The sequence below is a fragment of the Takifugu flavidus genome, chromosome 2, assembly GCF_003711565.1.
Source record: "Takifugu flavidus isolate HTHZ2018 chromosome 2, ASM371156v2, whole genome shotgun sequence".
Classification (NCBI taxonomy): domain Eukaryota; kingdom Metazoa; phylum Chordata; class Actinopteri; order Tetraodontiformes; family Tetraodontidae; genus Takifugu; species Takifugu flavidus.
Genome location: NC_079521.1, coordinates 9,369,391 through 9,395,933, shown reverse-complemented (window position 1 = coordinate 9,395,933; position 26,543 = coordinate 9,369,391). Strand labels below are relative to the sequence as shown.

Sequence of the window (26,543 nt, the reverse complement as noted above, 5' to 3'; positions counted from 1 at the left end):
CACTCACACAGGAAGTTGTTTTCTATCACAATCCATTGGCGGCTTTGACGTTTATCTTTTTATTGGTGTGTGACATTGCAGCTGTCCACACAGACTTTGACCTATACAGCCCAGCATTTCCTTCCCAGGTGTCCAGTGGGAGAGTAGAATTGGCATGAAGCTAAACTATGGAGAGGGCCCCCTGCTGGCTGGTAGCTGTAGAGCTCACAAGCCCCGCCCCCTCTGTGGAGGTTTAGGTCACTCTGGCAGAAGCAGGTTTCGTTTTTTTCTTTCCTGTGGTTCTGCTGTTTGTTAAGATGAAGTGTGTGTGTGTGTGTGTGTGGTGTGTGTGTGTGTGTGTGTGTGTGTGTGTGTGTGTGTGTGTGTTCGCCCTTGTGTGTTTTCAGATTTCACCACCATCTGGCAGCTCATCAAATATTAACATCCCATCTGCAGCAGCCTGTCAGCGTTGTCGTTGTTGAGAGGAAAAAACACCTAGATTTTATTTTTTCCAAATTAGAAAATGAATCCATCTACAATCCAGAGACTTCAGTATATTTGTATGAATCAAACACTTGTTCATTGTGTCATGGAGAACTTCCTGGACTGAAAACTATGAGGAATGTCCTTCTGGCAGGAAATAAAACTCAATTAGCTTATGAGGCTAATGCTAGCATAATAATATAATATAATATAATATAAAGAAGGAAGCCAAACATGGAGTGTGTCAGAGGTCAGGGATGATATTCAAAGGGTATCTGGATGACTGTGCTGTTACACACACACAGAGACACGCACACATGCATATGCACGCATGCACACGCACGCGCACACATTGCAGTGACGGGCAGCACATATGGGTTATTTGCATATGAAGTCTTCTGCATTACCTTGAATATTTGTGCATTTGTGTGGGCACGTGTGTGTGCGTGCGTGCGTGTGTGTGTGTGTGTGTATGAATTATTGATGCAGAGAGTTTTCTGCAGCTTTTTGTTCCCCGATCAAACTTTTGATGATCTCTGTGGGAATCAGAGCTGCTGCTGTTGACGATGAGGTGGAGAAGATGAAGGCCGAAGCGTTCGCTGTCAATCATTCAATAAGTCCAGATTCCAAAATCGATTTATAACAGGACAATGTTTCATTAACCGATCGGTTCCACCAGCCAGTCTGTCCTGTGCTGTAGTACCCAATGTAGCCTCTAGAGGCATCAGTCGATCTGATTTAAAGCAAATTCTGTTTATTGCACAATTTAAAAATTCACAAAACCCTCTCTTTTACTCTATGGTCCTGGATATGACTATGCTGAAGATTGTTTTATAGATAAATTTATATTTATGGGATTTTAGTTCACATGGGTCAGGTTGAACTGTCAAACTGAAAAACTCCCTATTCTTTAAACTGTATATTTAAAATTCACTTTACAAATAAATTCACATTTACTACCAAAAAAGGTGTGTGTGTGTGTGTGTGTGTGTGTGTGTGGGGGGGGGGGGGGTAGACATTTTAATATGAAGCTGCGCCTTCTAAATTTCCCTTTGAAAGACAATCTGGATTTCGGAAGAGGTCAAATTTAATCTCCGGATTCAATAAACAAAACTAATTTATGTAATAATTAACAGCATTATTGAACTAACCGACATGAATTATTCTGGCTGTTAAAATTGAAAGAAAACTGATTTAAACGGATTGACTTGTGATAGAGAGACCAAGAAGGAGAGAGAGAGAGAGCAGGGAGCCTCCCATTGGCTGACAGGGGGGGTGGGAGGGGTTTATCTCGGTTTGTGGGAGGAGCTCTTGCGGTCGGCTCCTTTGGAGGAAGGCAGCGAGTCTCTGCTGGTCTCACCGCGGAGAGCCGCACTCAGCAGCGGTGTCCTTCACTCTGCTCTCCCCGACCAAGACTCACCGCGTCCGGCCTGAAGTTTGGGTGGCCTCGGCCTCGTCCTCTGCAGCTCTGCAGTCTTTCTGATGGCGGACCGTCACCGTTGCGGTCCCGAGGATCCGCGGCGATGCCACCTCCTGCTGAGGGGCTGTTTTTTCCGCCTGTGGATGGATTAGAGGATGATTTTTAAATCTACTGGATTATTTTCTGGTCTGAATCAGAGCGACGGAGCTCATAACTACAGGTACAGGTGAGGGACATCTGTCATCTTTGACTCTGAGCTGGAACTTATCGGTTGCTTCCATGGATTAATGTGTGTGTGTGTGTGTGTGTGTGTGTGTGTGTGTGTGTGTGTGTGTGTGTGTGTGTGTGTGTGTGTGTGTGACCTGTGTCTTGATCTGATGTAGCTGCATTTTTAGGGGCTGACCTAGTAATCACAATATTTATCGCATCATTAATTAGCGTAATTTCCCATCTACTAATTGCTTATTGCTCTACTAATTGCGAGGATTAATCTGAGAAACAATAGTTCATGTTTGTCTTGAACAGACTTTGATAAATGACTGATTGTATCTGAAAACAAAACCTTTTACAAAGTACAGGAAGTTCCTTTAATAAGCGATCTCTAACGTCATTTTTGTCCGTCTCATTTTTTGTTATTTTCCTCCACTTATGACTGAATGATTATTTATTGTGGTAAATAAATAAAACTGCTGATTTAAACCAAAAGAAAACATCACTTAACCTTCAATGAACACAGAGAGGAGCAGCTCATAAACAACCCCTGGAGGCTTTGTTGGAGTTCAGATGTTTTGGGGGTGGAATTTGGAAAAATGTGGGTAAATTCCAAAGTTTCGGGTTCTTTTTTTTAGAGAAACAAAGATCTTTGTTCTCGTGAAAACGCACAGACACAAATGCAGGAGGCTCAGGTGTGCGGACGGTTCATCAAACTTGATGTGATGAAGAACCAGAAGAACACAAGTTCAGGTTTTATCCTGACTGTATGAATCAGTGGCAGGTTTGTGAGGAGATCTTCCCAAAGCTCTCCTCCGCTTTACATGACCCGTAAAATCTGATCTGCAGATATCAGATTATTCAGGGAATCCTATTTCATCAGAAAATGTTAGTAATATGATTACGAGAAACCGGCTTCACAGTCCTGGACTGTCTTTGTCCACCCGAACCTGAAAGCCCAACAGACCCCAACAAGACCAGACTGATGTTTGGAAGACAGCAGGAAGGTCGAATCACCACGTTTGACCTCTGAAATAATCGGATAACTGGACTGAAACATGTAAATCAAGTTTTCCATTATTAGCTGTCTGCAGTGCAGGTAAAGGCTTTGGATCAGTTGATGATCCGATTACTCCAGTTATCGGGCTTTTATGCTCATCGGTGTTTAGCTTCTGGAGCTTCTGTCTGCAGCCTCATCGCTTCTGCTCTCTGAGCTCTTCCTGCTTTTCTTCTGGCTCTTCACCCGCTCAGGTCGTTCCTAAAGGTCTGGAGATGCTGAAAAGATAGAGGGGGTGGAGCTTATGTGAGATACTGCAGCCAGTCAGCAGGGGGTGCTTTAAGTTAGCATTTATGCTAAGTTAACATGAAAACCGTCAAACATGATGGATACCAAATGGTTGAAATTAATTAGTTTATTTCCTAAAATCAAACTTCTCCTTTTAAAAATGTGCAGATTGTTTAGATGCTAACAGCAGAAAAGATAAAAAGCTTGTGTTTGCTGTTAGCCGTGCTAACGAGCACTTCCTGTCTGCTCTGCAGCTTAAGTGGCCATTAAAATATGGCTGATCAATATTTCAGAGGTATAAGCTGTATAATATTAATGCTACAAGCTGTGCTGAGTGACTGTAATGCATTCATCACTGAAACTCTTCCAGAACCAAGAGTTCTGCCTGTTCTTCTAAGAACCTCTGTTCAGAATCAGCAGCAGCTGAATCATCAGCAGCTACTGATTGTTGCTGAGCTTCTGCCGCTCGTCTATTGTTGTCAGCACCGAGTCTGTCCGTCAGAAGGTGAGACGTTTGTGGACATCGTTTCTTCAGGACAGAGATGAAGATATGTGGACGTGGTTTGGTGTGTTCCGATGTACCTGCTGATAAAGAATGGATCGGTGGTGCAGATGCTAACGCAGCAAACGTTCCCCCGGGCCACATCGCAATGTAGAGTGACCCTTTGTTGTTTAACTCTGCTTCCATTCATTTATTCCGTAATAATTGGCACATTCATCATGAATTAAGATTAAACGAGCGGCTATTATCTTTTGTTTATGACCCTCCCCAACACACACACACACGCCATCCCCCATGTCCTCCCCCTCTTAATGGTTTCTTCATTAACCCAGCTGACGGCTCTGCTGGTAATTACTGATTAATTTACAACCCCTGGACTCACACAAAGAGTGGAGAATCAGATGTTTGACCAGGCAGAAGGGGCCGTTTCCCTTCTCCGACACACACACACACACACACACACACACACACACACACACACACACACACACACACACACACAGATGGGTGGAATTGTGTTCTCATCCGGATTTCTGCTTTAAATACTCCAGATTAAAGATGGCTGCCACAGGTGGTCAGGCAGGATTTGTGAATGACTGTTTCAGCGGATGAGTTAGGGGAACCCAGCGGGGGATGGGGGGGGGGGGGTTCGGCTCTGCCATGTGTGCATGGAGGGATTCTTACTTTGACCCTGTCAGAACTCGTCACCCGGTCCCGGTTGATGGACTCGAGTGCTGAACCTCAACAAAATCCCGTCTGGCTGTTAAATGTTTGAGTTGTTCGACTCGCAGGGGCCGTGACCAGAATCTCTGAAGGTTCCGGCTCCTCTCAGAAGCTCGACGAGGTCCGTTTACCGGCCCCGCCTCATCGTTGGGCTCAGCTGGTGGGCGGCTGCAGCTGTAGGGGGGCCTTGGGTTGGGGTGAGGCGGTGTTACCTGTTTTCTTCTGCTTTCTCACGTCCGCAGGTTCACATCAGACCTGCTCGTCTGTGTCTGATGCTGTTGTCCGACACCTTTCTGTGACTCTCGCAGGGCTTTCTGACCTTTAGGCCCCGTTTACATAAGAACCCCCCCCGGAGCAGGGGACCACATATCGGAAAAGCGCTAGGTTTTGTGTTTACACGACAGATGCGACGGCGTTTTCGAACCCCAGTTTGGTATCATTTTGAAATCGCTCCATTTTTAGGTGTTCTGCTTCAAACAGACGGCCCAAATGGAACCTTAGCTTTACGTTTTCACCCAAAATTGTTGCATAAACGGGGCTGTAGTATGAAATCAACAGTAGATGTTGGTTTAAAATAAGGAACCTTATGTAACAACTGGGATGTGTCATCTTTACATAACTCACTTGATGTTCTTGATCCCAGCTGGGAGAACCTGACTGGACCTCTCTGCTGCAGTCCTGTTACTGATTCTAACATAGGTGCCTGAACGTCACTTCCCTGTTCTTTTTACAGCGTCTGCAGGCGCTGATGCACTCTGTGTGTGTGTGTGTGTGTGTGTGTGTTCTTGTATATGCTGCTTTTTGTTGCCCAACATGCATTTGATGAGCAACAATATGACTTTTGGGAAGTGGGGACATGTAATCTTGTCATCAGGACTTCAGAGTAGTTTAAAACAGGGTTATTTTTAGGGGTTTAGATGTGTTTAGTCATAGTAAGGGATTGAACGTTTGAAAGTTAATATTATTTACTTACATTTAAGAACCTTGCATTGCAACAGAACTACCAACTAACCTAATGCTAATGCGAACAAGCCCAATCCAAGTTTGTGCAGAGTCTGAAATAAACGTGTACAGTTGATGTGACTTCCTGTCACGTGGGGACTTTAATCTGTGATCAAACACCCGTCTCGTCTCTCTGACATACGACTGTTTGTCATCAGTCTCGGAGGGATCACAATCGATATCCTGAAAATCGCTCAAGTTGCTGCTTGTTTACCTGATTTCACCTGAGATTTGAAATATAAATGTTCCATTTCAAAAAGTTCAGGTTAACCAGAGAGTGGGAGGCAGCTGCTGCTCCTCCTGCTCGCCGTGGCCCTCGCAGGAGCAGAGGCTGTTTAAGCCCCCTCCTCCTCATCTCCATCCAAAGGCAGAAGTTTCCCCGAGTCCCTGAACTCATCACCAAATCTGTCTTATCTGCGGCTCAGCAGCTCTGAACATTCTGAGCTGAAACTCAGACGAGTGAAGAAGAAACCGAGTCGCCGTTCTCAGATTACAGCAACCTGCCGACGATGGGCGGGAGGCTCCTCCCCCTCCGCTGGCGTCGGGGATAAGATAAGCTTTTATTGATCCCGCACTGTTAGAGCAGCTTAAAGACAACAATTTAAGACGGAGGATTAAACAACAGGGTCAAATATATAAACACCAAAACAATACGTGCAACAAAGATATGGGCTGTTTCCGAAACCACCCCCTATACCCTACATAGTGCACTCAATAGTGTGGACGCCATTTTGAAATAGTGTCCGAATTGCTAGTGAGCATCGCTGTACCCTATGTAGTGCACTCAATATATCCCACAATGCACTGCGAAGCGAGCACCCTAACTCGGAAAATGTATCCCATCAGCCTTTACGGTATCACGTGATACATTTTTTAACGTAATTTCTACTGTGCAGTTTGATATATTAAATTTTTGGAAATAATTTTTTTCAGTAGGGGACCAATATGATCATCTTAAAATATTACAACATAAATGTGTAAAAAAAAAATCAATCAATCTTCACTGATCCCCCCCCCTCACTTAAAATTGTTCTTTGGAATCGTCTGTTCCTCACCAGGCAACAGAATCTCAGTAAAAGAATATTTACAAAGATGAAAAGTAGCTCTGGATCCATTTTTTGATGAAAATTTCTTTATTAAATGTTTTCACTACAGCGGAATATGACTTGAGAATGTGCCATCACGTCTTGGCTTGAAAATGTCAAGGGACACTAATTATTTTAGGTAATAAGTAATTATTATTGTATTATTATTGACATTAATATTTCATTTTATTATATAAAGTTAATTATCGGGTAAAATATTGCATTTCCATAAAATGACCGCTGAATGTATTTCTGATGGGTTACGATAATTAAATGGACCTGGCCACTTTTCCCGGCGACCGGTTCGTAATTATTATGCGACACCAGGACGTCACTTTACGTGCGCCGTTAATGACGTTGTCCGAATGCTAACTTTAAATTGAGTGCGCTACGTAGTTCACTCAGTCCATGTCCCCATGTAGTGAGGAGTGAACAGGGAACGAGTGTGTGGTTTCGGAAACAGCCACGGTCTTCCAGATGAAATGAGCGGGAGGAGAACACGAAGGCAGGGGTGCAGTCCAAGAGGGCCGGAGCCGAGCCGGGTTTTCTGTCCTACCAGGTAGACGTGCTTTCACCTGGGATCCTCACATGCCAGGTGGAGCAGAAAACCCGGCTCGGCTGTGGCTTCCTCGGGAGTGTGTCAGTGTCAGGGTGTTATAGTGCAGCATTATCGAGTCTGTGTGGGAACGGAGACCTGCGGGAGCACCGGGCGTCTGAGTCTGTTCCTCAAGGAGCTGCTTGAGCCCCCCCCCCCCCCCCCCCCCCCCCCACTGGTTTGGTGCCCAGCGCGGTGAAGGTGTTCCATCATAAATGCTAGCGCAGATTCCTGCAGCAGTAGTCGCTGGGGTTTTTTATTTGGGTGACAAGTCACGAGAGCAGATTTATGTTCATCTTCCTAAAAAGTCACGGCAGAACAGCGCCGCTGCCGAGGTGTTTGTTGTTTACCATGTAATGCTCGAATCTCCTGGTCCAGTACAGTGGGTTGGGGGTCAGGGGGCAGAGCTTTACCGGCACTTTCTTCAAACGTTGACCCACTGGTGGTAACGTGACCAAATATATATATGTGTTTATATATGTGTGTGTGTGTGTGCGTGTGTGTGTGTGTGTGTGACAGAGCTCGCTGTAAACACGGAGGAGACAAATCTCCCAGAAGTCAATGCTGCAGAGACGAGCCCCCCCCCCCACCCCCATATTCAGGCTCTTTAACGACCGCTTTTGTTTCCTGGTGTGAACCGTCAGAAGACTGTTAGCACACAAACAACAGAGAGGCTCTAAAATCAGCCTGAACACCCCCCACCCCCCCCCTCAGCAGGTCAGCATAGCTGCACATCACCTCCACCCCCACTGTCACCCCCCCCCCCCACCCCGAACCCTCTGATGCAGATGCAGATTAGAATGTCAGCATGCGTGCGGAGATTTGTCGTGGCTCCAGATAAGATCAGAGCCCCCCCCAGGCAGCATTTCTCTAGGTCGATGACACCGACAGAGCTCAACACACACACACACACACACACACACACACACACAGAGTTTATTTTAAAGTCCGGTGAGATGACACCAACTTGTTCTATGCATCCACAGATAAAAATAATAGAAGAACCCCCCCAAAGCTCTCCTCCTCCCCTCTCCCCTCCTCTCCTCTCCTCCTCTCCTCTCCTCTCCTCTCCTCTCCTCTCCTCTCCTCTCTCTCCTCTCCTCTCCTCTCCTCTCCTCCCCTCCCCTCCCCTCCCCTCGTCTCTTCTCTTCTCCCCTCTCTCCTCTCCTCCTCTCTCCTCTCTCTCCTCTCCTCTCCTCTCCTCTCCTCCTCCTCTCCTCTCTCCTCTCCTCTCCTCTCCTCTCCTCCCCTCGTCTCGTCTCCGTCTCGTCTCGTCTCGTCTCGTCTCGTCTCGTCTCGTCTCGTCTCGTCTCCTCTCTCTCCTCTCCTCTCTCTCCTCTCTCCTCTCCTCTCTCCTCTCCCTCTCCTCTCTCCTCCTCTCCTCTCCTCTGTCCTCTCCCCTCTTCTCCTCTCCTCTCCTCCTCCTCTCCTCTCTCTCCTCTCCTTCTCCTCTCCTCTCCTCTCCTCTCCTCTCCTCTCCTCTCCTCTCCTCTCCTCTCCTCTCCTCTCCTCTCCTCTCCTCTCCTCCTCCCTCTCCTCTCCTCCCCCCTCTCCTCTCCTCTCCTCTCCTCTCCTCTCCTCTTCTCTCCTCTCCCCTCCCCTCCCCTTTTTTTGTGTATTGGCACACAGCCAGCTAGCTTCCATTTCAGGTCACTAGCTTGTTGTCTAATGGAGCTAAAAGTGGTGGAAGTGGTTCGGTGGTAGAGACGAGAAGAACGTGGCTGCCTGTAGCAGCTGTCAGCCAACGGTGGCAGGCAGATTTGGACTTGATTCAATAGGCACACTTTTTTAGTAAAATGTAGCTTCTAGTGCCAAAAGCATCCACGGATGATAGAATCAGGAATTACCTGATTTGACACCATTCTTGTGGTTTTAGTAATGATGATCCAGTCTGGGGATCTGAGCTGCTTCGGTTCCGCTGTTTCCCTCAGAGTTCTGCTGGAATGGTTCTCAGGGTTCTTTGGGTTGTTTTGTCATCGCATTTGTTTTTCTTTTGCAGCCTTGATTTTCTCCTGAAGGACGTCGGCGCCGTCATCGGCTGAGCCGCTTCTTCACTCTGGGAGTCACTCCGGTCAGTTTTTCTCCTCCTCCTTCTTCTGAGCTCATTTCTTCTGCGGCTTCATGTCGGATTTTTACGCTCTGATTGGGAAGAGGTGCATGCTGGGATTTTGGGTGAGATGCTGACGTTTTCATCACGTCTGGTGGTTGTTTAGGAGGTCATAAACATTTCTGCTGCGTCCAAAACTGCCCCAGTGCTACTTGTTGCCGTGGGCGACCTGTAAGAAGGCTCTCCCACGCTTAATGCTTTTGACCTCTGACCCTATACCAGCCTCTGATTGGATGGGTTGTACTCATAGGGTCCTGTCGGTCTCAGGGGGCGGAGCTTTGTGTTATACTATACGAAACACTATGACGACCATAGTTTTGGTTTGACAATCAATAATAATCACACGGACAGACACCTTCTTAAGGACGATGATCTCACCTGTATCTGTTTCGGACGTGACCTGGTTGACAGGAAGTACTCGGCGGCCTGAATTGAATCCTCGGCTGACCTCACAGCAGGAACTTGGCATCACCGTGGACGGAATTAACCGAGTTTCAGTTCACTTTCTTTGATCTCGTAACATCAAAGAGCAGCAGAGGCATCACAATGAGGTCAGGACCCAGCGCCACTGCAGTAAACACCCTGTTGACCAAACCCTAGAAATAAACAAAATCTGTTCATTTCCATTTATTTCATTAAAGAGTCAGAATTGTGATTATGGGATACAATGTGAAGGAAACACCTGGGGATTTCCTATCGCCATGGTGACGGTTTGAAGATTTTCCTCGTTACTGAAATATTTGTCTCGTGAAGCCGGCGTGTGGCATTCATGACCTGTCTGGAATTTGGTCCGTCGTGGTTCAACCCGACACTTCCTGGCACAGGAAAAGGGGGAGGGGCTTGGGGGGCGGGGTTATCCCTGTTGCAGCAGGTCGAGGATCAAAGATCTGGACAGATTATTGATTAAGCCTTTGCTGGCGTTAATCCAAGTGTAAATCCAGGTTAGTTACTGTTTGACACAAGCAGTTGAACTTTTGAAAGGTTTTGATTTCAAAAAGCGGCTGAAATAAAGGTCAAATAAGTGAAATAAAGTCGTAGTTTGCAGATTAATGGAACCAACAACAGCAGAAGTCAGAAATGGCTGAACTGGTCTCCAAACTGGTTAGTTGGAACGCTCTGGTCAAAGGTTGTCAGTGAGAACTGACCTGGGATCAGCTTTGAAGCGTGCATGACGTGTTTATGGTGATCACGCCGCCGCAACACAGGAAACGTCAACAGTGGAACAGCGTGCATCACATTGATCTGTGAATCATCTCCTGCTGCATTTCAATTGGTTGCTTAGTAACCAGAGTCATAAGCAGCCGTCACGTGTGAGACAACCCTCTCTGAATTCCACTTTTTTATTATCACTGGTCACATGCCAGATCGGTCACCATGGTTATCCCCACAATCTATGCTAAATGACCACACTGGCTTACGTGGCTAACTGCTACAGTGCTAGCAACTCATCACTAGAGTCAACAATTCAATATAAAGAGAAGGACGTTTATGGGATCGCTGCAGGCAGGAATCCTAATTCTCCCACATCGTACATGTTAACATCGCCTCTTCAGCAAACAGCGTCCACGCTAACACCAGCTAGCAACATCTGATTTAAATCTGTTTAACCTTTGTGGGCTTATGTGTGCTAACTCTGCCAAGTGATAGCATGAATGAGTCTGTTTAGTGTTCTCGCTATCAAACTGAAGCAGCGATAGGCTTTTCTTCTCTACATTCCTCTGTTTGAAAAAAAATCTCCCACAATGCTCCGCTCCATTATTGCTCACTGTGTAAGGTGACACCACTCTTTTCTCTATTATTTCTCTTCTTTCCACCTTTTCTCCCCCCATCTGTCAGAGCGCAGGAGCACAGGGAGGCTGAAACCAGAGCTGACGGAGGTGGAGGACATTTATGTTTATAGGCAAGGAGGAGGAGGAGGAGGAGGAGGAGGAGGAGGAGGAGGAGGAGGAGGAGGAGGAGGAGGATGATGAAGAGGAGAGGGAGGAGCTGTAGTGGGTTCGGGTCAGGGAGTGAAACTGTTCAAGGTTGAAGAACTGGAACAAACTGCTGATGGAGGGAAAAATGCAGCTCTGTTTTGGGTCTGAGCTCTGAAAAAGGAGGAGCAGGAGGAGGAGGAGGAAGGGCTGGGTTGACTTCATATGTAAACCTGGACGTGTGAGCGCACGTTCTGAGTCTCAGCCTGCACGGTGAGGGAAATCTCCAGGTAGAGAAAAAGTCTTTCTGCTTCCTCTTTAGCTGATTTTGGAGCGAGCTGCTGGAGACGGGTTCGGTTCCCCCTGCAGGAGCAGCTCCTCTTCATCTTCGTCCTCCTGCTCTCTTTGGCAGCATCAAAGCGAAGCAGGTGAAGACGGACTTTAATCCAGGTTTCAGCGTGCGGTTCTTGCCAGCACTGCAGGAACGTCTGATGCTTCACCTCCAGTCCTGACGCGTCTCATCACGCAGGTGATCTTCGTGGTTCTCCTGCAGCTTCAGAAATTAAAATATTAAAATAAAGGACGGGATTTCTGCATTTGACAAGTTCAGACTTTTGAATTCAAATAACGACGCCGTGGGCAGCCAATCACAGCTGGGGGGATTTGGACGCTTTTTGAGCAGTGCGCTAACTTGCGAGCTAACTCCAGCTGAAGTTGCTGAGGACCTTTTTAGGACCGGGGTGGCGCCCACCTTCAGCAGCGGTTAAGTTATTAAACACAACTGATGTGATTGGTAATTTGTGTCCGATCTTAAAGTGGTTTCTCGTGTAGATTTAGGACGGCGGGAACGTCTCAAAACAGATCAGCTCCGGCGATTCCTGTCACGTCTCTGAGAAATAGAAAAGGTTGACTCCGCCCCCCTGCCCTGCCCCCCCACCACAAACCCACTACTTCATCCTGATCCCAAGATTCATTAATCCTGAGGGCAGGTCAGCGTGTCGCAATGGAAAGTCGAGAACCTCCGACAGGAAACTCGCTGTCGGGACACAAAATGGCCAATCGGACGTCAGGAGGCAGCGACGCGTTCGGATTACACACACGGGAGTCTGATCTGATCTGAGGGATCACACACACACACACACACACACACAGGGAGGGGAGCTGCTTTAATTCCTGCCTCCTTCTGATGGACTGTGAACATGGCCGAGCCACAGCGGATCTCTTAGATCTTAATGAATCCATCATCTTCTGCTGAGCGCTGCTCTCGATGGCCTCGCTCACAGTCGTCAGCCGCTTCTCTCCAGAACCACTTAAACCACTAACTAGCACCTTTCTCCTGCCAGCTCTCATTTTCCATGGTTTCTTGACCTTTTCCGGCCACTCTTCTTTTCTTCTCCTTTAATTTCCTCTCGTCTCAGCGTCTTTTCTTGCACGTCTCAGTTTTCATGTTAGATATAAAACAGCTTAACTCCTTAAGTCCTGTCAGCTTAAAGCAGGCAGAGAGGTGACGTCCACAAACATCGCGTATAGAAGATAAACAGGAAGAAGATATAAGGGACGCGTTTTGTAAATCCAGCCATTTTTGTAGTCAAATGACAAACATTTTATGGACTACAACACCCAGGTAACCACGCCCCAAAGTCAAGGGTTCACGTTCCTGTCAAACAGGATGATGATGATGATGATGATGATGATGATGGTGGTGATGAGGTCATCCAGGTGGGGAACCTTCAGATGAAGATAGTGATGATGATGGTGGTGGTGGTGATGAGGTCATCCAGGTGAAGAACTTTCAGATGAAGATAGTGATGATGGTGGTGGTGGTGGTGGTGATGAGGTCATCCAGGTGGGGAACCTTCAGATGAAGATAGTGATGATGGTGGTGGTGGTGGTGATGAGGTCATCCAGGTGGGGAACCTTCGGATGAAGATAGTGATGATGATGGTGGTGGTGGTGATGAGGTCATCCAGGTGGGGAACCTTCAGATGAAGATAGTGATGATGATGGTGGTGGTGGTGGTGATGAGGAGGTCATCCAGGTGGGGAACCTTAAGATGAAGATAGTGATGATGGTGGTGGTGGTGGTGGTGATGAGGTCATCCAGGTGGGGAACCTTCAGATGAAGATAGTGATGATGATGGTGGTGGTGGTGGTGTTGGTGGTGATGAGGAGGTCATCCAGGTGGGGAACCTTAAGATGAAGATAGTGATGATGATGATGGTGGTGATGAGGTCATCCAGGTGGGGAACCTTCAGAGGAAGATAGTGATGATGGTGGTGGTGGTGATGAGGTCATCCAGGTGGGGAACCTTCAGATGAAAATAGTGATGATGGTGGTTGTGGTGATGAGGTCATCCAGGTGGGGAACCTTCAGATGAAGATAGTGATGATGATGGTGGTGGTGGTGATGAGGTCATCCAGGTGGGGAACCTTCAGATGAAGATAATGATGATGATGGTGGTGGTGGTGATGAGGTCATCCAGGTGGGGAACCTTAAGATGAAGATAGTGATGATGGTGGTGGTGGTGGTGGTGGTGATGAGGTCATCCAGGTGGGGAACCTTCAGATGAAGATAGTGATGATGGTGGTTGTGGTGATGAGGTCATCCAGGTGGGGAACCTTCAGCTCCACCTATTCTTGTTTTGCTGAGTCCAAAGTGGTGAATCTGGAGCGTGTTCTGGCCGTTCAGGTTCCTCCTGACTGATCCAGTTCAGGTTCAGAATGTGTTCTGCAGATCTGTGACCTTGCTGATTGGCTGTTTAGTTTCTCTCTGTTCTGGCTGTTTTTCCTCGCCGTCCTTTGGGCCGCGCTGAGCGTCGCGACCTGCGTGACCTGGAACTGAGACAGACACACGTCCTTCACCGTCTTCCAGCTTCTTCCATCACCGACCTGGGTCATGTGACCAACAGACTCGGGTCACTTTTCCCTCTTTTGACGTCTTACTTTTCTCTCGTTGCGCTGTTGTTGGCGAACCATGGTCATGTGATCTGGTTGGTTGCTCTTGGATTTAGAACCATATGGTTCGTCTCTCTGCAGATGAAGAGATGCTGCGGGGGTCTGATGAGGGAATGAACCCCACCTGAACCCCACCCCCACCCCTGAACCTCAGCGTCGCCCTCCCATCATGCACCTGCTGTTCCGTGGACGCCTGAAGCTGCTGGCGGCGTCTCTGGTGGCCGTCGTGCTGCTCACCTGGCTCTACCTGCTGGCCGGAAACCTGGAGAGTGAGTTCAACCGCGATGTCGCCTTAGAAACAAATATCCTAGAACACGGGTCGATACCAGAGCTGCAGTTAATCGATGCGCTGATCGGTCAGTAATCAGCCAGTTCAACACGAATAATGAAGATATTTTAATCTGAGGCTGCGGTTCGGCTCAGACGGCCACAGCAGAAAACGTCAATAATGAATCAATAGTTGTTCTTCTGCTAACTGGGCTCTCTATGTCCTTCTGACTAAATGTTTCCAGCTCATCCGTTTCTGAAGTGATGGAACAAAAGGTGGAACAAAACAGTTTACAGATGAAGAGTGGAACTACTTTTAGCAGCGGATGAATATAAATAGAAATATACCAATGTGGAGCTTTGTGGAGCTCCACAAACTAGTTTGATTGTCCAGTGTTCTTCCAGTAAAGACTGACCTCAGATTAGGATCAGTCCTGTTTCTATGTCGACGTTGCCCAGGAAACCAGGCCACGCCCACCGTTGCTAATGCTTTACATCTCGCTAGCTTTAATAGAACAACCTGCAGGTTTTTGAGATCTGAGTGGGAACACCATGGACGTCAGTGGTGTGTAACTGGTTCGCCCCTCCCCCACAGATGGTCGCTCCCTCTTCTTGACCCCCTGTCTGGCCGACACGCCAGCAGCCCAGGTCCTGGAGCGGGCCGTCCTGGAGTCACGGGTTCGCGAGGTGGAGGAGGAGAACCGTCAGATCCGCCTGCAACTCAGCCAGTCGCAGGATGTCATCGCCCAAGCACAGGACGGCAACTACGGCAACCAGCAGTGGGTGGCCTCGGCGGACACGGGCCCCGAGGACGGCGATAACACGGCGGAGGAGAAGAGCAACCGCACTGAATGTTCCCGATCCCCCGTCGTCCAGAAGTGCGAGGTCAGTGAAAATGTCATTTCCTGACCAGAATCCACAATCGCGACATCAGACTCTGAACGTTAGCACTTTAGCTTCAGCGCTTCCATGAGCTCGGCTGCTTTCAGTCATTTCCCATTACAGTTGTGATGTGAAGAGGTCAAAGGTCAGAAGAGCTTCCCACTAGTGACCTCAAACGTATTGAGTGATGCGGCACGGCTGATCACGTGTGGTGGAAATGATGCGCTCTTCCTCTTCCCTCCCGCAGCTCATCCATGTGGCGTGCGTTTGTGCCGGTCACAACGCCAGCAGAGACGTGGTCACGCTGGTCAAGTCTGTCCTCTTCCACAGGTCAGGATGGTTTGTTATTGTTCTTTTAGCAACTGTAGCCAAACTTAGCATCAATGAAATGTGTGAAAACAAGATGATCGATAATGATTTTAATGAACTCGCATTAAATATCAACAATAACAGTCTTTTGCGTCAACGATTGATGATGTCACCACGTATGTGACCTCGCCTCCATGTTGCTGGTTCATCATCACGCTGCGCTAGGCTACATTCTTTAGCACGTATTGCATTAGCATTATGCTAGGCTAAGTTGTGTTGCCAATGTTTATTTTGATTAATGATTATTATTATTTATTAATTATTATTTTTAATTAGTTGTTAAATTTTTGGCTCCATTGCAAAGATGAGTGAACCAACAACTCTTTTCCAGGAGGAATCCCCTTCATTTCCACTTCATCACAGACACGGTAGCCAATCAGATCCTGAGTTCTCTCTTTCAGTCCTGGATGGTTCCGTCTGTGCAAGTTAGTTTCTATGACGCCGATGAACTCAAGGTACACACACACTCACACACACACACACACACACACAAAACATGGTAGGATCGTATGACTCTGATCCTGATTGGTTAAGACAATGATGGACGCAGATTTAAGTGCTGTTTCACGATGCTAATTGCTATGTCAGCCATCTGTTACAGTTGATGACACCATGCTAACTCAGGCCATTAAACAATTTAAAAAAGGCTCTTCTGGATGAAAACCTGTAGAAAGTAATCATCGTGACGACAGCATGGACAAGACAGCACCTCACTCCAGGATGTGTGTTCTTCTTCTGTGGTTTCAGTCTGAGGTGTCCTGGATACCAAACAAACACTACTCAGGAATTTACGGCTTGATGAAACTTACGCTCACCAAAGCCCTGCCGTCCGACCTGAGAAAGGTCATCGTGCTGGACACCGACATCACCTTCGCCACCGACATCGCCGAGCTCTGGGGCATCTTCAGGAAGTTCACAGGTGAGACCAAAGCTTTTGTAGTCATTTAAACTTCCCCAAATCTCTGTCATTCTCAACCTGACTTCAGATAATCCTGTAATCTGCCCTGTCCTCAGAGAAACAGGTGATCGGCCTGGTGGAGAACCAGAGCGACTGGTACTTGGGGAACCTCTGGAAGAACCACAAACCTTGGCCTGCGCTGGGACGAGGCTTCAACACAGGTAACGGCTTCTTCAACACGGGTGACAGGAGACAAAAACATGATAGCGTCACAAAGGAAGCAAACTTCCGCTTGTCGGTCTCGCAGGTGTGATTCTTCTCTACCTGGAGCGCCTGCGGAGAATCGGCTGGGAGCAGATGTGGAGGTTGACTGCGGAGAAGGAACTAATGAGCATGCTCAGTACTTCACTGGCTGACCAGGTCAGGAATCACTCGGATGGGTTAGCTGGCTGTTAGCAACGTGGCCAAACTCACGCATAGGCTAACTGGGACAAACATGAGCTAGCAGTGGACTATTGTTCAATATCTCCTGTGCTGGACCCTGCTGAGGTTTTTCCTCGTGTTTCTTCTGTACAGGACATCTTCAATGCCTTCATCAAGCAGAACCCGGTCCTGGTGCACCAGCTGCCCTGTTTCTGGAACGTTCAGCTGTCCGACCACACGCGCTCGGAGCAATGCTACACCGAGGTGTCCGACCTGAAGGTGGGCTCCTGATGTTCCGCTACAGGGGAAAGAACCTCAACGGTTTGCTAACTGTTGAATAAATGTGCCCGGTCTGACTTGTCTCCACGCTGCCGTCTCAGGTGATCCACTGGAACTCTCCCAAGAAGCTTCGTGTGAAGAACAAACATGTGGAGTTCTTCAGGAACCTCTACTTGACCTTCCTGGAGTATGATGGGAACCTACTGAGAAGAGAACTGTTCGGCTGCCCGAGCCAGTCCAGTCCGGAAAACATCCAGGTGAGACCTTTAAAACCAGAAGATCTAAAGGACCCATATGAAACCCATTCTGACCACATACAGGGTAAGACACCATAAATGTCTGAAGTCACACACCGTGTCATTTCCTGTTAGTTTATTTAGCTAAAAATTTGCCACTGAACGTCTGGAGGTTTTAGAAGATAATTATGAAAATGAGTGAGGGAGGTCACCAAGATGCTTCTGACGACCGCTGAGGAGCTGAGAGCTTCAGCAGCTGAGATGAAGACACAACCACACTGTGGTTCTGGTTCAGAAGATCTTCATCACTCCACCAGGGGGTTCCGAAACAAACTATGAGGCCACCTGGAAGAAGTTCCCATCTCCACCAGACTGATGGTTACTGGAGTTCAGAACTCTGACTTGATGTTCTGCCATGTAAAATTGAGAGAAGAGGTTTGAAGACAACAGGGAGTTCTTCTGGAGTGGTGGGGGTCAAAAGTCACAGCTCGGTCCAACAGGAAGTTGGTGTGTAGACTGTCATCCCTGACCTTCTTGTCCGCTGTGTGTGTGTGTGTGGAGTTTTCTGAAGAAAACGGAGGCTCACACGCCGACAGAGCTGTAGAAACATGGTGGTTCACACCCCTGAAGTGACTGAAGCTTGTTGTTGGCGTATTTAGAACATGGGAAAGAAGTGTTTGTCAGAGTTCCCAGACGAGTCTGGTCTTGTTGGCTCTGATCGGCGCTGTTGTCGCCTCCATAGTTGCAGGCGGCTCTGGAGGAGCTTGATGAGGATGACCAGTGCTACGACTTCCGCCGCGAGCGACTGACCGCTCACCGCGTGCACCTGTACTTCCTACAGTACGAATACACGCCCACTGAGGATGACATCACACTGGTGGCCCAGCTGTCCATGGACAGGTATGCGGTCGCAGCCAGGTGGCCTTTTTATCTCCTGCTGGTCTGTAGAGATCTTTGGTTGGTGGACTGGATGCTAGCTGGTGTTGGCGGACTCATGGACAGCGCGTTTCTTGCAGGTTGCAGATGCTGGAGGCCATCTGTAAGCACTGGGAGGGTCCCATCAGCCTTGCACTCTACATGTCCGACGCTGAGGCCCAGCAGTTTCTGCGCTACGCCCAGGCCTCGGAGGTCCTAAAGAACCGCAAGAATGTCGGGTACCACATCGTTTACAAAGAGGGACAGTTCTACCCTGTGAACCTGGTGAGAAACGTGGCCCTGAAGAACGCCAGAACGCCGTACGTGTTCCTGACGGATGTGGACTTCCTGCCCATGTACGGCCTGTACGAGTACCTGAGGTAAGTTTCAGTGGATGCCGAGTCCACGGTTCTGGTTTAGAATCCAGAACATTCTGGAGACACAAGTCCACACCAGTGGTCTAACCTGAGCCTGGATGGCGAACCAGAGCCATTGGTGTGAGGAGTCTCACCATCTCTGTCCCTCCACGCAGGAAGTCCGTGCTTCAGATGGACATGGCTCACACCAAGAAGGCTCTGGTGGTTCCGGCCTTCGAGACGCTTCGTTACCGTCTGTCCTTCCCAAAATCCAAAGCGGAACTGCTCTCCATGCTGGACATGGGGACTCTCTACACCTTCAGGTACTCGAACCGTCCAGTGGCTTTCACACACACAGGTCGCCCTGAGTATGACATCACTTCCTGCTTCTTCAGGTATCACGTGTGGCCTAAAGGTCATGCTCCCACCAACTATGCCAAATGGAGAACGGCAACGACACCGTACAAGGTGGAGTGGGAACCGGACTTTGAGCCGTACGTGGTGGTTCGTAGGGACTGTCCGGAGTACGACCAGCGTTTTGTGGGCTTCGGCTGGAACAAGGTGTCCCACATCATGGAGCTGGACGCACAGGTACATCTGCGGAAACTTCCCGTCTCTGTTGATAATGCTAATGCTGCTCCGACCGTAGAGAATTGTTGATATTCTGTCATTCCAAAATCAACCTCTGAACCTGTTTCTTGCAGGAGTACGACCTGATGGTCCTCCCCAACGCCTTCATGATCCACATGCCCCATGCTCCCAGTTTTGACATCTCCAAGTTCCGCTCCAGTTCCAGTTATCGAAACTGTCTGAACATCCTGAAGGACGAGTTCCACCAGGACCTGTCCAGGAAGTACGGCTCAGCTGCGCTCAAGTACCTCACCGCCCAGAGGAACATCTAAAAACTTGACGCACCGCTGAATGGTGAAGCTTTAAAGACCTGCAGATGTTCCTGGATCTTCTCAGATCGTTGGTGAACAAAGGGAACATGAGTAGCTTTATTTAAAGAACATTGGACCATGTGTGCTGACAATCGGGGCATTCTGGATGACTCTGTGGAGGCTGAGGAAATGTCTTGAGAAGGTGGAGCCTGTAGAGCAGGGGGAGGAGCTTGCTGGACAGGAGGAGGGGCCTGTTGAGCAGGAGGAGGAGCCAAGCCTTATCTCTTTCCACTCAACTGATGTATTTAATATTTTTTTTTACTGTCAATCAGAACCAATGAATTACATTGACGAAGTTTGAACCATTATTACAGATTCTTTAGACGTTTTCTGGCCTGAAAATCCATCTGTTGCGTTTCTGCAGCTTCAGGGATGTCCTGCATGAGCGAGCGTGTGCAAGCTTCAGCTGTATCACGTGACTCGTTTCCACCACATTCACGCCACCTTTGACCCGCATGTTGCACTACATATCCCTGCTCTAATCTTCTTTTTCACATTCAAAGAAATGTAAAGGTTGAACCAACTTTTAGATTGAATTGATTCAAAACTTTCAATGAATTTCAGCAAAACTGGGGTTTCTAAGGAGACGGAGCTGGAAAAAAAACATTTATGGATGAGCAAAAGAAGATAATTCTGTGTAACCAAAAACTTGATTGATCACTGATTGGATCTGAGGTGATGAGGAGCAGCTGTTATCAGGAAAAGATCCCTTTAGATTTAGTCTGTCACTGGATTTCTGTGCGTCTGCTGTCTGATTCCCGACGTTTGAGCAACATCGTTCTTCCAGAGATTCTCCTCTTCATCTGCTGCAAAAATCAAAACTTCTGAGGAAGAAGAATCAACAGAAGCTCAGATGAGCTCATTCTGATCCTTAGCTAGCTAGCGAACATCAGCCAACATTAGCATCTGCTGTCACACGAAATATAGAAACCGCACATGGAACAATAAGGTTTCCCTTTTGTGGACGAAGCAGCTCGACTGAAATGCAATTAAAAATATCCAGTTAATGGACTGCAGGAAATGTTCATTTGAGTATAAATTTTATTTCCTCTTAGATCAAATGATTCTTTTTCCCCACGCCTGCAGCCAGTTTAGTGCTTGTTTATCTAATGTCATCAGGTGACGTCAGTTTCTGGCTACAGCAGAGTCGACGCATCACATGACCACATGACCTCATCACTCCAGAGCGGTTCAGCGAAGCCTTTAAAAACGTTGGCAATCTTTTTCCCTACTGAGACAGTCGGAGAGTTTTAAGCGCTAAGCTAATGACGCTGCAGCCTGTAGGGGGCGCTGGCAGAGACGAGCGCTTCCTTTTTCAACCTCTTTACTTCCTGTGTTGAGACGAGAAAAAGAGGAACCGATGGATGATGAAGTGAGAGTGGAAGCTGTGATTGGCCTGTCCTGACCCCTCCCCCGCTGTCATGCGTGTCACCTGGATTGTGATTGGGCGATGCTAGTGCCTTTGATGTGAGGCGGATCCTGATTGTACTGACGAGCGGAACGTCAGGTGTTCTATTTATTATTCTTGTTGATTCAGATCATATTTTTATAAATACGTGCTTGAAATAAACTTGCCTTTCTTAAAAAAAATCACTCCTGAGTTTGTCGTCACTCTCATTAAAAAGATGTTTTTAAAATGTTTTTTACTCTATAAGCTTGCAGAAAAGATTTTATTCTGACTTTTTAACTGAGCTTATTCCATAATATGACTCGTTTCTTAAAAAGAATGTTACTAATTAATCATTTTAAAACTATTAGCACTATCTCATGGGTTAGCATGCTAACTTTATATTGCTGTCATATTTTTTACATTTTTGGGATTGATTACTATTGACCACATGTCGTTAAAAACCATGAGCTAATTAGCATTAGCATTCAGAGGCTTCAGGTCACACTTCTGTTTCGAATTTAGGAAGTAGTGAAAAATCATTTCAGTCATGTAAAATAAATGAGCACAGACTTTATGTTCTAATAATACAGTAACATTACAGTCGGATTTTCTGTCTCATTAATCTGATGTTAACGAAAAATGCACAGGCGCAAACAAAAACCTCGAACAAACTCGGGATAAACTACACTTAAATGAGTTTTTATTCAGATCTAAAGCATCAGAATCACATTTTCTGAGCAGAAACTTCACATTTACGGTTCATCTGAATCGACTTCACGGCTCATTGAACCTCTGACGATGATGCGCCAGCTCTGCCCTCTGACCTCATCAGGCCAACGAGCGTTTAATGTCTGGTGATGATTCGTGTCAAGTAAGCTGTGTGTGTGTGTGTGTGTGTGTGTGTGTGTGTATAATAATGTATTTGCACATTTAATGTATGTCTGTTCCCTCTGTTCTCCTTTACTCAGCCCACCATCAGCAGGAGGGTCCTCCTCTATAAGCCTGGTCCCGCTCAAGGTTTCTTCCTGTTAAAGGGTAGTTCTTCCTCCCACCGATGCTTGTTGAGGGTCAGGCTGTGGGATTCCGTAAAGCTCCTGGAGATACTGGTGTGTCGATAAAGCAGGATTCTTTCAGAAGCAGTCAGGACAGATGTTCTGGTTCTGGTTTCACCTCTGATTTTATGCTTCATCCTCACCAGGTGGTTCCAAGCGTCCCAGGTTGCTCTTCACCAGTGCCTCGCTGCTACTTCCTGACCCGGCGACAGAACATGCATAATTCCCGCCTCTGCACGCGAGGATCACGCTGAACAAACGTGACAGCGGCGAGGCGGCGGTGGCGGCGGCGCCGACATCAGCGCTTCTGTAATCTGCTGTCTCCCAAGTGTCGTCTCAGATTAACGCCGTGATGAGACGAGCTGTATCGCAGAGGGGAATCTCAGTTGCCAACAGCTGACGGCGGAATGTCGAGGAGATCTGGAGGAAGATCTCTGTGAGGAAGCTCATCCTCATCCTTCAAACTCATCCTCACAGGTCAAAGTCGTGACCTTCACCTACACACACCTGAGCACATCTGGGATCACTCGCAGGATAATCCCACTCTGGACCATCTAAGATAAGGAGAAGTGCGTAACAACCAAACGGAGACCTGAGGAGGCCAGCTAACCATGTTGGGAGTTTTTGCCCCCTAGTGGTCAGTTTTTTCCTGTAAATGTGGACTTTTTTTCTTTGTTTGACTCGTTTGTTTGAGTCCTTTCTTCTTTTCGCACGAGTTGGGACCAGTTCAGACTGGTTCTTGGAGGACACTCGGCAGGCTGGGGGAGTAATGAGGCGTCTGAGGAATGTTCCTGTAGATCTGTTTGTTCAGTTCTGTTTGTCTGCGTTAAGAACATTTGTATTTATAGATCTGCTGGAGAGCACGAGTAATGAAGCGCTACAAATGGAGCTCGTCAGAACCTCCATCAGCCAAAGCACAACATTAACCTTCACGCAAACAACAGAAACAGCTCATTATACTCATGACGAACAAACCGGATCTGTGTCCTGACAGAGGTCGGAGGTCGTCCGCCCTCCACCAATACTTCAGCACATTCATAATCAGCCAGTCAGAACGGAGGATGGGGGGAGAGCAGCCATAGACAACCTAGAGAAGAAGCCCAGAAGGAGAAAACATCAAGGCTGAACTGCTGCAGTTCCACACCAGACACCAGGAGGTTCCTCTGACACCAGGAAATCCAGGTTCCAGAAGACACTCAGAAGGTCGCCCAGCTTTCAGAACATGTAGACCATGTCAAGCAGAAGCATCCTGGCATCTGTCCAGCTGCCTTGGTGGACGTCCAGGGCCACTTCTGAGCTGTGGGGTCAACCGGAGGGGTCACGTGTGTCAGGAGAGCTTTTCCAGGCACTTCAAGGCTCCTGGAATCTGGTTTTGGACTTAAATATCAGGGTACCACTGCTGCGTCAGGGACAAGATGAAGCTGTCAGGATGGACACTGTGCATTTTCTTTGGCTTTAACATGTGTCTCCATGGAGGACAGTGTCCCCTGCAGGCCCTGATAGACCAAATGGAATAAAAGTGCAGGGGACACCTGGAGGAGGACACAGGAGGAAGAGGAGCAGGAGGGTTTTAACGGAACCATTAAAAACTGCAATATTGAGTGAAAAGTTTGTCAGAATTGTGTCCAAAATGTCCTTCCTCCCAAACTGTAGAAGACAATGGCAGAAATGCTGCTGAGCTCAGGAATGAGAGAGTTTTGAGGGAAAGCTGAAGCCCAAAGCAACAAAAAGAAGCAACGAAGCAAATTGGCTGCGGGACACGTCAAAGGAGGACGTCAGCTCGGACCCGCCGGGACCGAACCTCTTCTGTCACCAGCGTCTCTCAGGACGTCAACCAGGCTGACCTGAAGACAACTGCAGCTCTGGTGAGAACCTCAGATACAGGACGAGGATGCGAGGATTCACTCAAAGCTCCCGTTTTTAAACGGGTTTGGTTCGTCTTCAGAACAAAAAGAGAAAAACAACCCACACATGTTCTTCAGAAACCACACGTGCCGACTTTAGCAGGTCCAGACTGGGGAAGCCCAGATGGTTAAACTGGGATTATTAATGTTTTCTGAAGCAGGTCAGCTCCTGCGAGATCAGCGACCTCATTAAATGCTGCTGCTCTGAGCTGCTCCTGAAGCCTCTCTTAGCTTTGACATAAATGTAAAGTCACGTGGGTTCTGTCTGAGTCACCATGACGTCAGTGCTCATCTTCACCGCCGGTCACGTGACTCCATCCCTGAAAATGACTCTTCGACCAGTCAGGAGGAGTCATTCCTGATGGGACTGGGCTCATATCTATCAATCAAGTTAGCATCTGGTAGGAAGAACGGCCTTGGTTTCTGCTATCAGCAGGAAGAACTGCTTTTAACAGGAAGAAACCTGGACCAGGACCTGGCTCATGTGGGGGGAGACACCGTCCTGCTGCATCCTCAGGGCTGTTATCCTGAGAATGGAGATCAGTAAACATAATGTTATGAAATGTAAACTTTACAAACACTGGACAAAATTAACCACAACACAAGATGGAGGACAGAGACGAGGAGACACAGGGAGACACAGGGAGAGACACAGGGAGACACAGGGAGAGACAGGGAGACACAGGGAGAGACAGGGAGACACAGGGAGACACAGGGAGACACAGGGAGAGACAGGGAGACACAGGGAGAGACAGGGAGGACACAGGGAGACACAGGGAGGAGACACAGGGAGAACAGGGAGACACAGGGAGAGACAGGGAGAGACAGGGAGAGACAGGAGACACAGGGAGACACAGGAGGCACAGGGAGGCACAGGGAGACACAGGGAGACACAGGGAGCACAGGGAGACACAGGAGACACAGGGAGAGACAGGGAGACAGGGAGACACAGGGAGACACAGGGAGACACAGGGAGACACAGGGAGAGACAGGGAGAGACAGGGAGACACAGGGAGACACAGGGAGACACAGGGAGAGACAGGGAGAGACAGGGAGACACACAGGGGAGACACAGGGAGACACAGGGAGAGACAGGGAGACACAGGGAGACACAGGGAGACACAGGGAGACACAAGGAGACACAGGGAGACACAGGGAGAGACAGGGAGACACAGGGAGAGAGACAGGGAGACACAGGGAGAGACAGGGAGACACAGGGAGACACAGGGAGAGACAGGGAGACACAGGGAGACACAGGGAGACACAGGGAGACACAGGGAGAGACAGGGAGACACAGGGAGACACAGGGAGAGACAGGGAGAGACAGGGAGACACAGGTGACAGTAAAAAAATGAATTCCTCTCCACCTTGACCCTGACACACAGGTGACCTGAGAACTCATCTGGATCGATCAGGATCATACGCATCGTTAAAGTCTGAGAAGATCCTGACGAGCCATCATCTGACGCCGAGCTGTTATGGATCGGTCCAGTTTAACGAGTGTGAGGCGTCTGGCTGGACGAGGTCCAGGACGTCCCCGGATCAGTGAGGCGCCAGTTGTTCATCACGTCTCTTTGGCCGATCAGATTCTTTCTGTTTTCGTCGTTTGATTCCGCGAGGAACCAATCAGGGCCGCCCTCTGTCCTCATGAGTTACGATGTGGTCCACCTCCATGAATCTTCCATCCGGACACTTTGACGAGCCTGCAGATGATCCTGCTGCTGCGCTGAAACCCACCGGGCCGGCGCCTCGTTCCGTCACTGTACGAGGACGTAAAACGGGGAGTGTTTGACGACGCTGTTAAGAAGCAAGTGTGCTGATCAGAACCTGGATTAGAAGGCGGGTGATTGATGACGCGTTTGGACCCTTCTGGGCCTCAGATCAGGTTCTGCAGAACCAGAGAGGGTGACGGTCACGAGGATGCTGAGGCGACGGCGTCGGCTCTGGTGCTGCCCGCCACGCCAGCAGAGCCGTCCGACCAGGTGACGCCACAGCTGCTAACCCAGACTCTGATCTTTTCAACATGAACAGCAGGGCAGCCAGCTGGGGGGGGCGGTTACCAGGCAACAAGGCCATGTCACCGTTCACTGTGACATTCCGCTGGAGCGCTTGTCCACACCGGGCGGCGAGGAGCATCGACTCGGAGTCCTTTCACAGAAGCATTCTGACGTCAGCACTGGCCCAGATGTTGGTGCAGGAGTCACAGGTGACTCACAGTGTCACCTGACCCAGAAGGCTGGCGTCTGATAAACAACCGTTTCAGATTATTGAGGAGGTTTTCACAGAAGCTGGGTTCCGAAAACCAAACCTTCAGCTCTGTAGTTTCACTCCGCTGACCCGTTAAAAGGCCACAAATCTGACATTTAGGCTCAGA

General features: G+C 48.3%; 1 protein-coding gene across 6 annotated transcripts; it reads left to right on the top strand.

The window, feature by feature from the left end:
• Window positions 1-1,795: 1,795 nt before the first annotated feature.
• large2 (LARGE xylosyl- and glucuronyltransferase 2) lies at window positions 1,796-21,413 on the top strand. Of its 6 annotated transcripts, none has more exons than XM_057023587.1 (16): window positions 1,796-2,102; window positions 9,284-9,355; window positions 14,339-14,526; window positions 15,120-15,409; window positions 15,654-15,736; window positions 16,107-16,230; window positions 16,523-16,694; window positions 16,790-16,894; window positions 16,981-17,093; window positions 17,250-17,375; window positions 17,477-17,632; window positions 18,354-18,511; window positions 18,628-18,906; window positions 19,059-19,205; window positions 19,278-19,473; window positions 19,587-21,413. In XM_057023587.1, the coding sequence occupies exons 3-16, from the start codon at window positions 14,427-14,429 to the stop codon at window positions 19,782-19,784; spliced, it is 2,247 nt and encodes a 748-aa protein (XP_056879567.1). In that variant the 5' UTR covers window positions 1,796-2,102; window positions 9,284-9,355; window positions 14,339-14,426; the 3' UTR covers window positions 19,785-21,413. The 6 variants fall into 6 exon arrangements, with proteins under 6 accessions (XP_056879567.1, XP_056879555.1, XP_056879583.1 ...); XM_057023575.1 differs by having other exon boundaries at window positions 1,796-2,108; XM_057023603.1 differs by lacking the exon at window positions 9,284-9,355.
• Window positions 21,414-26,543: the final 5,130 nt, after the last annotated feature.

Excerpts from the sequence above, each read along its gene's own strand:
- large2 (XM_057023603.1), top strand. The coding sequence starts at position 14,427 with ATGCACCTGCTGTTCCGTGGACGCCTGAAGCTGCTGGCGGCGTCTCTG. Across the intron at positions 16,695-16,789 it reads CATCTTCAGGAAGTTCACAG|AGAAACAGGTGATCGGCCTG; the intron begins GTGAGACCAAAG and ends CCCTGTCCTCAG. Across the intron at positions 17,376-17,476 it reads CCGAGGTGTCCGACCTGAAG|GTGATCCACTGGAACTCTCC; the intron begins GTGGGCTCCTGA and ends CTGCCGTCTCAG.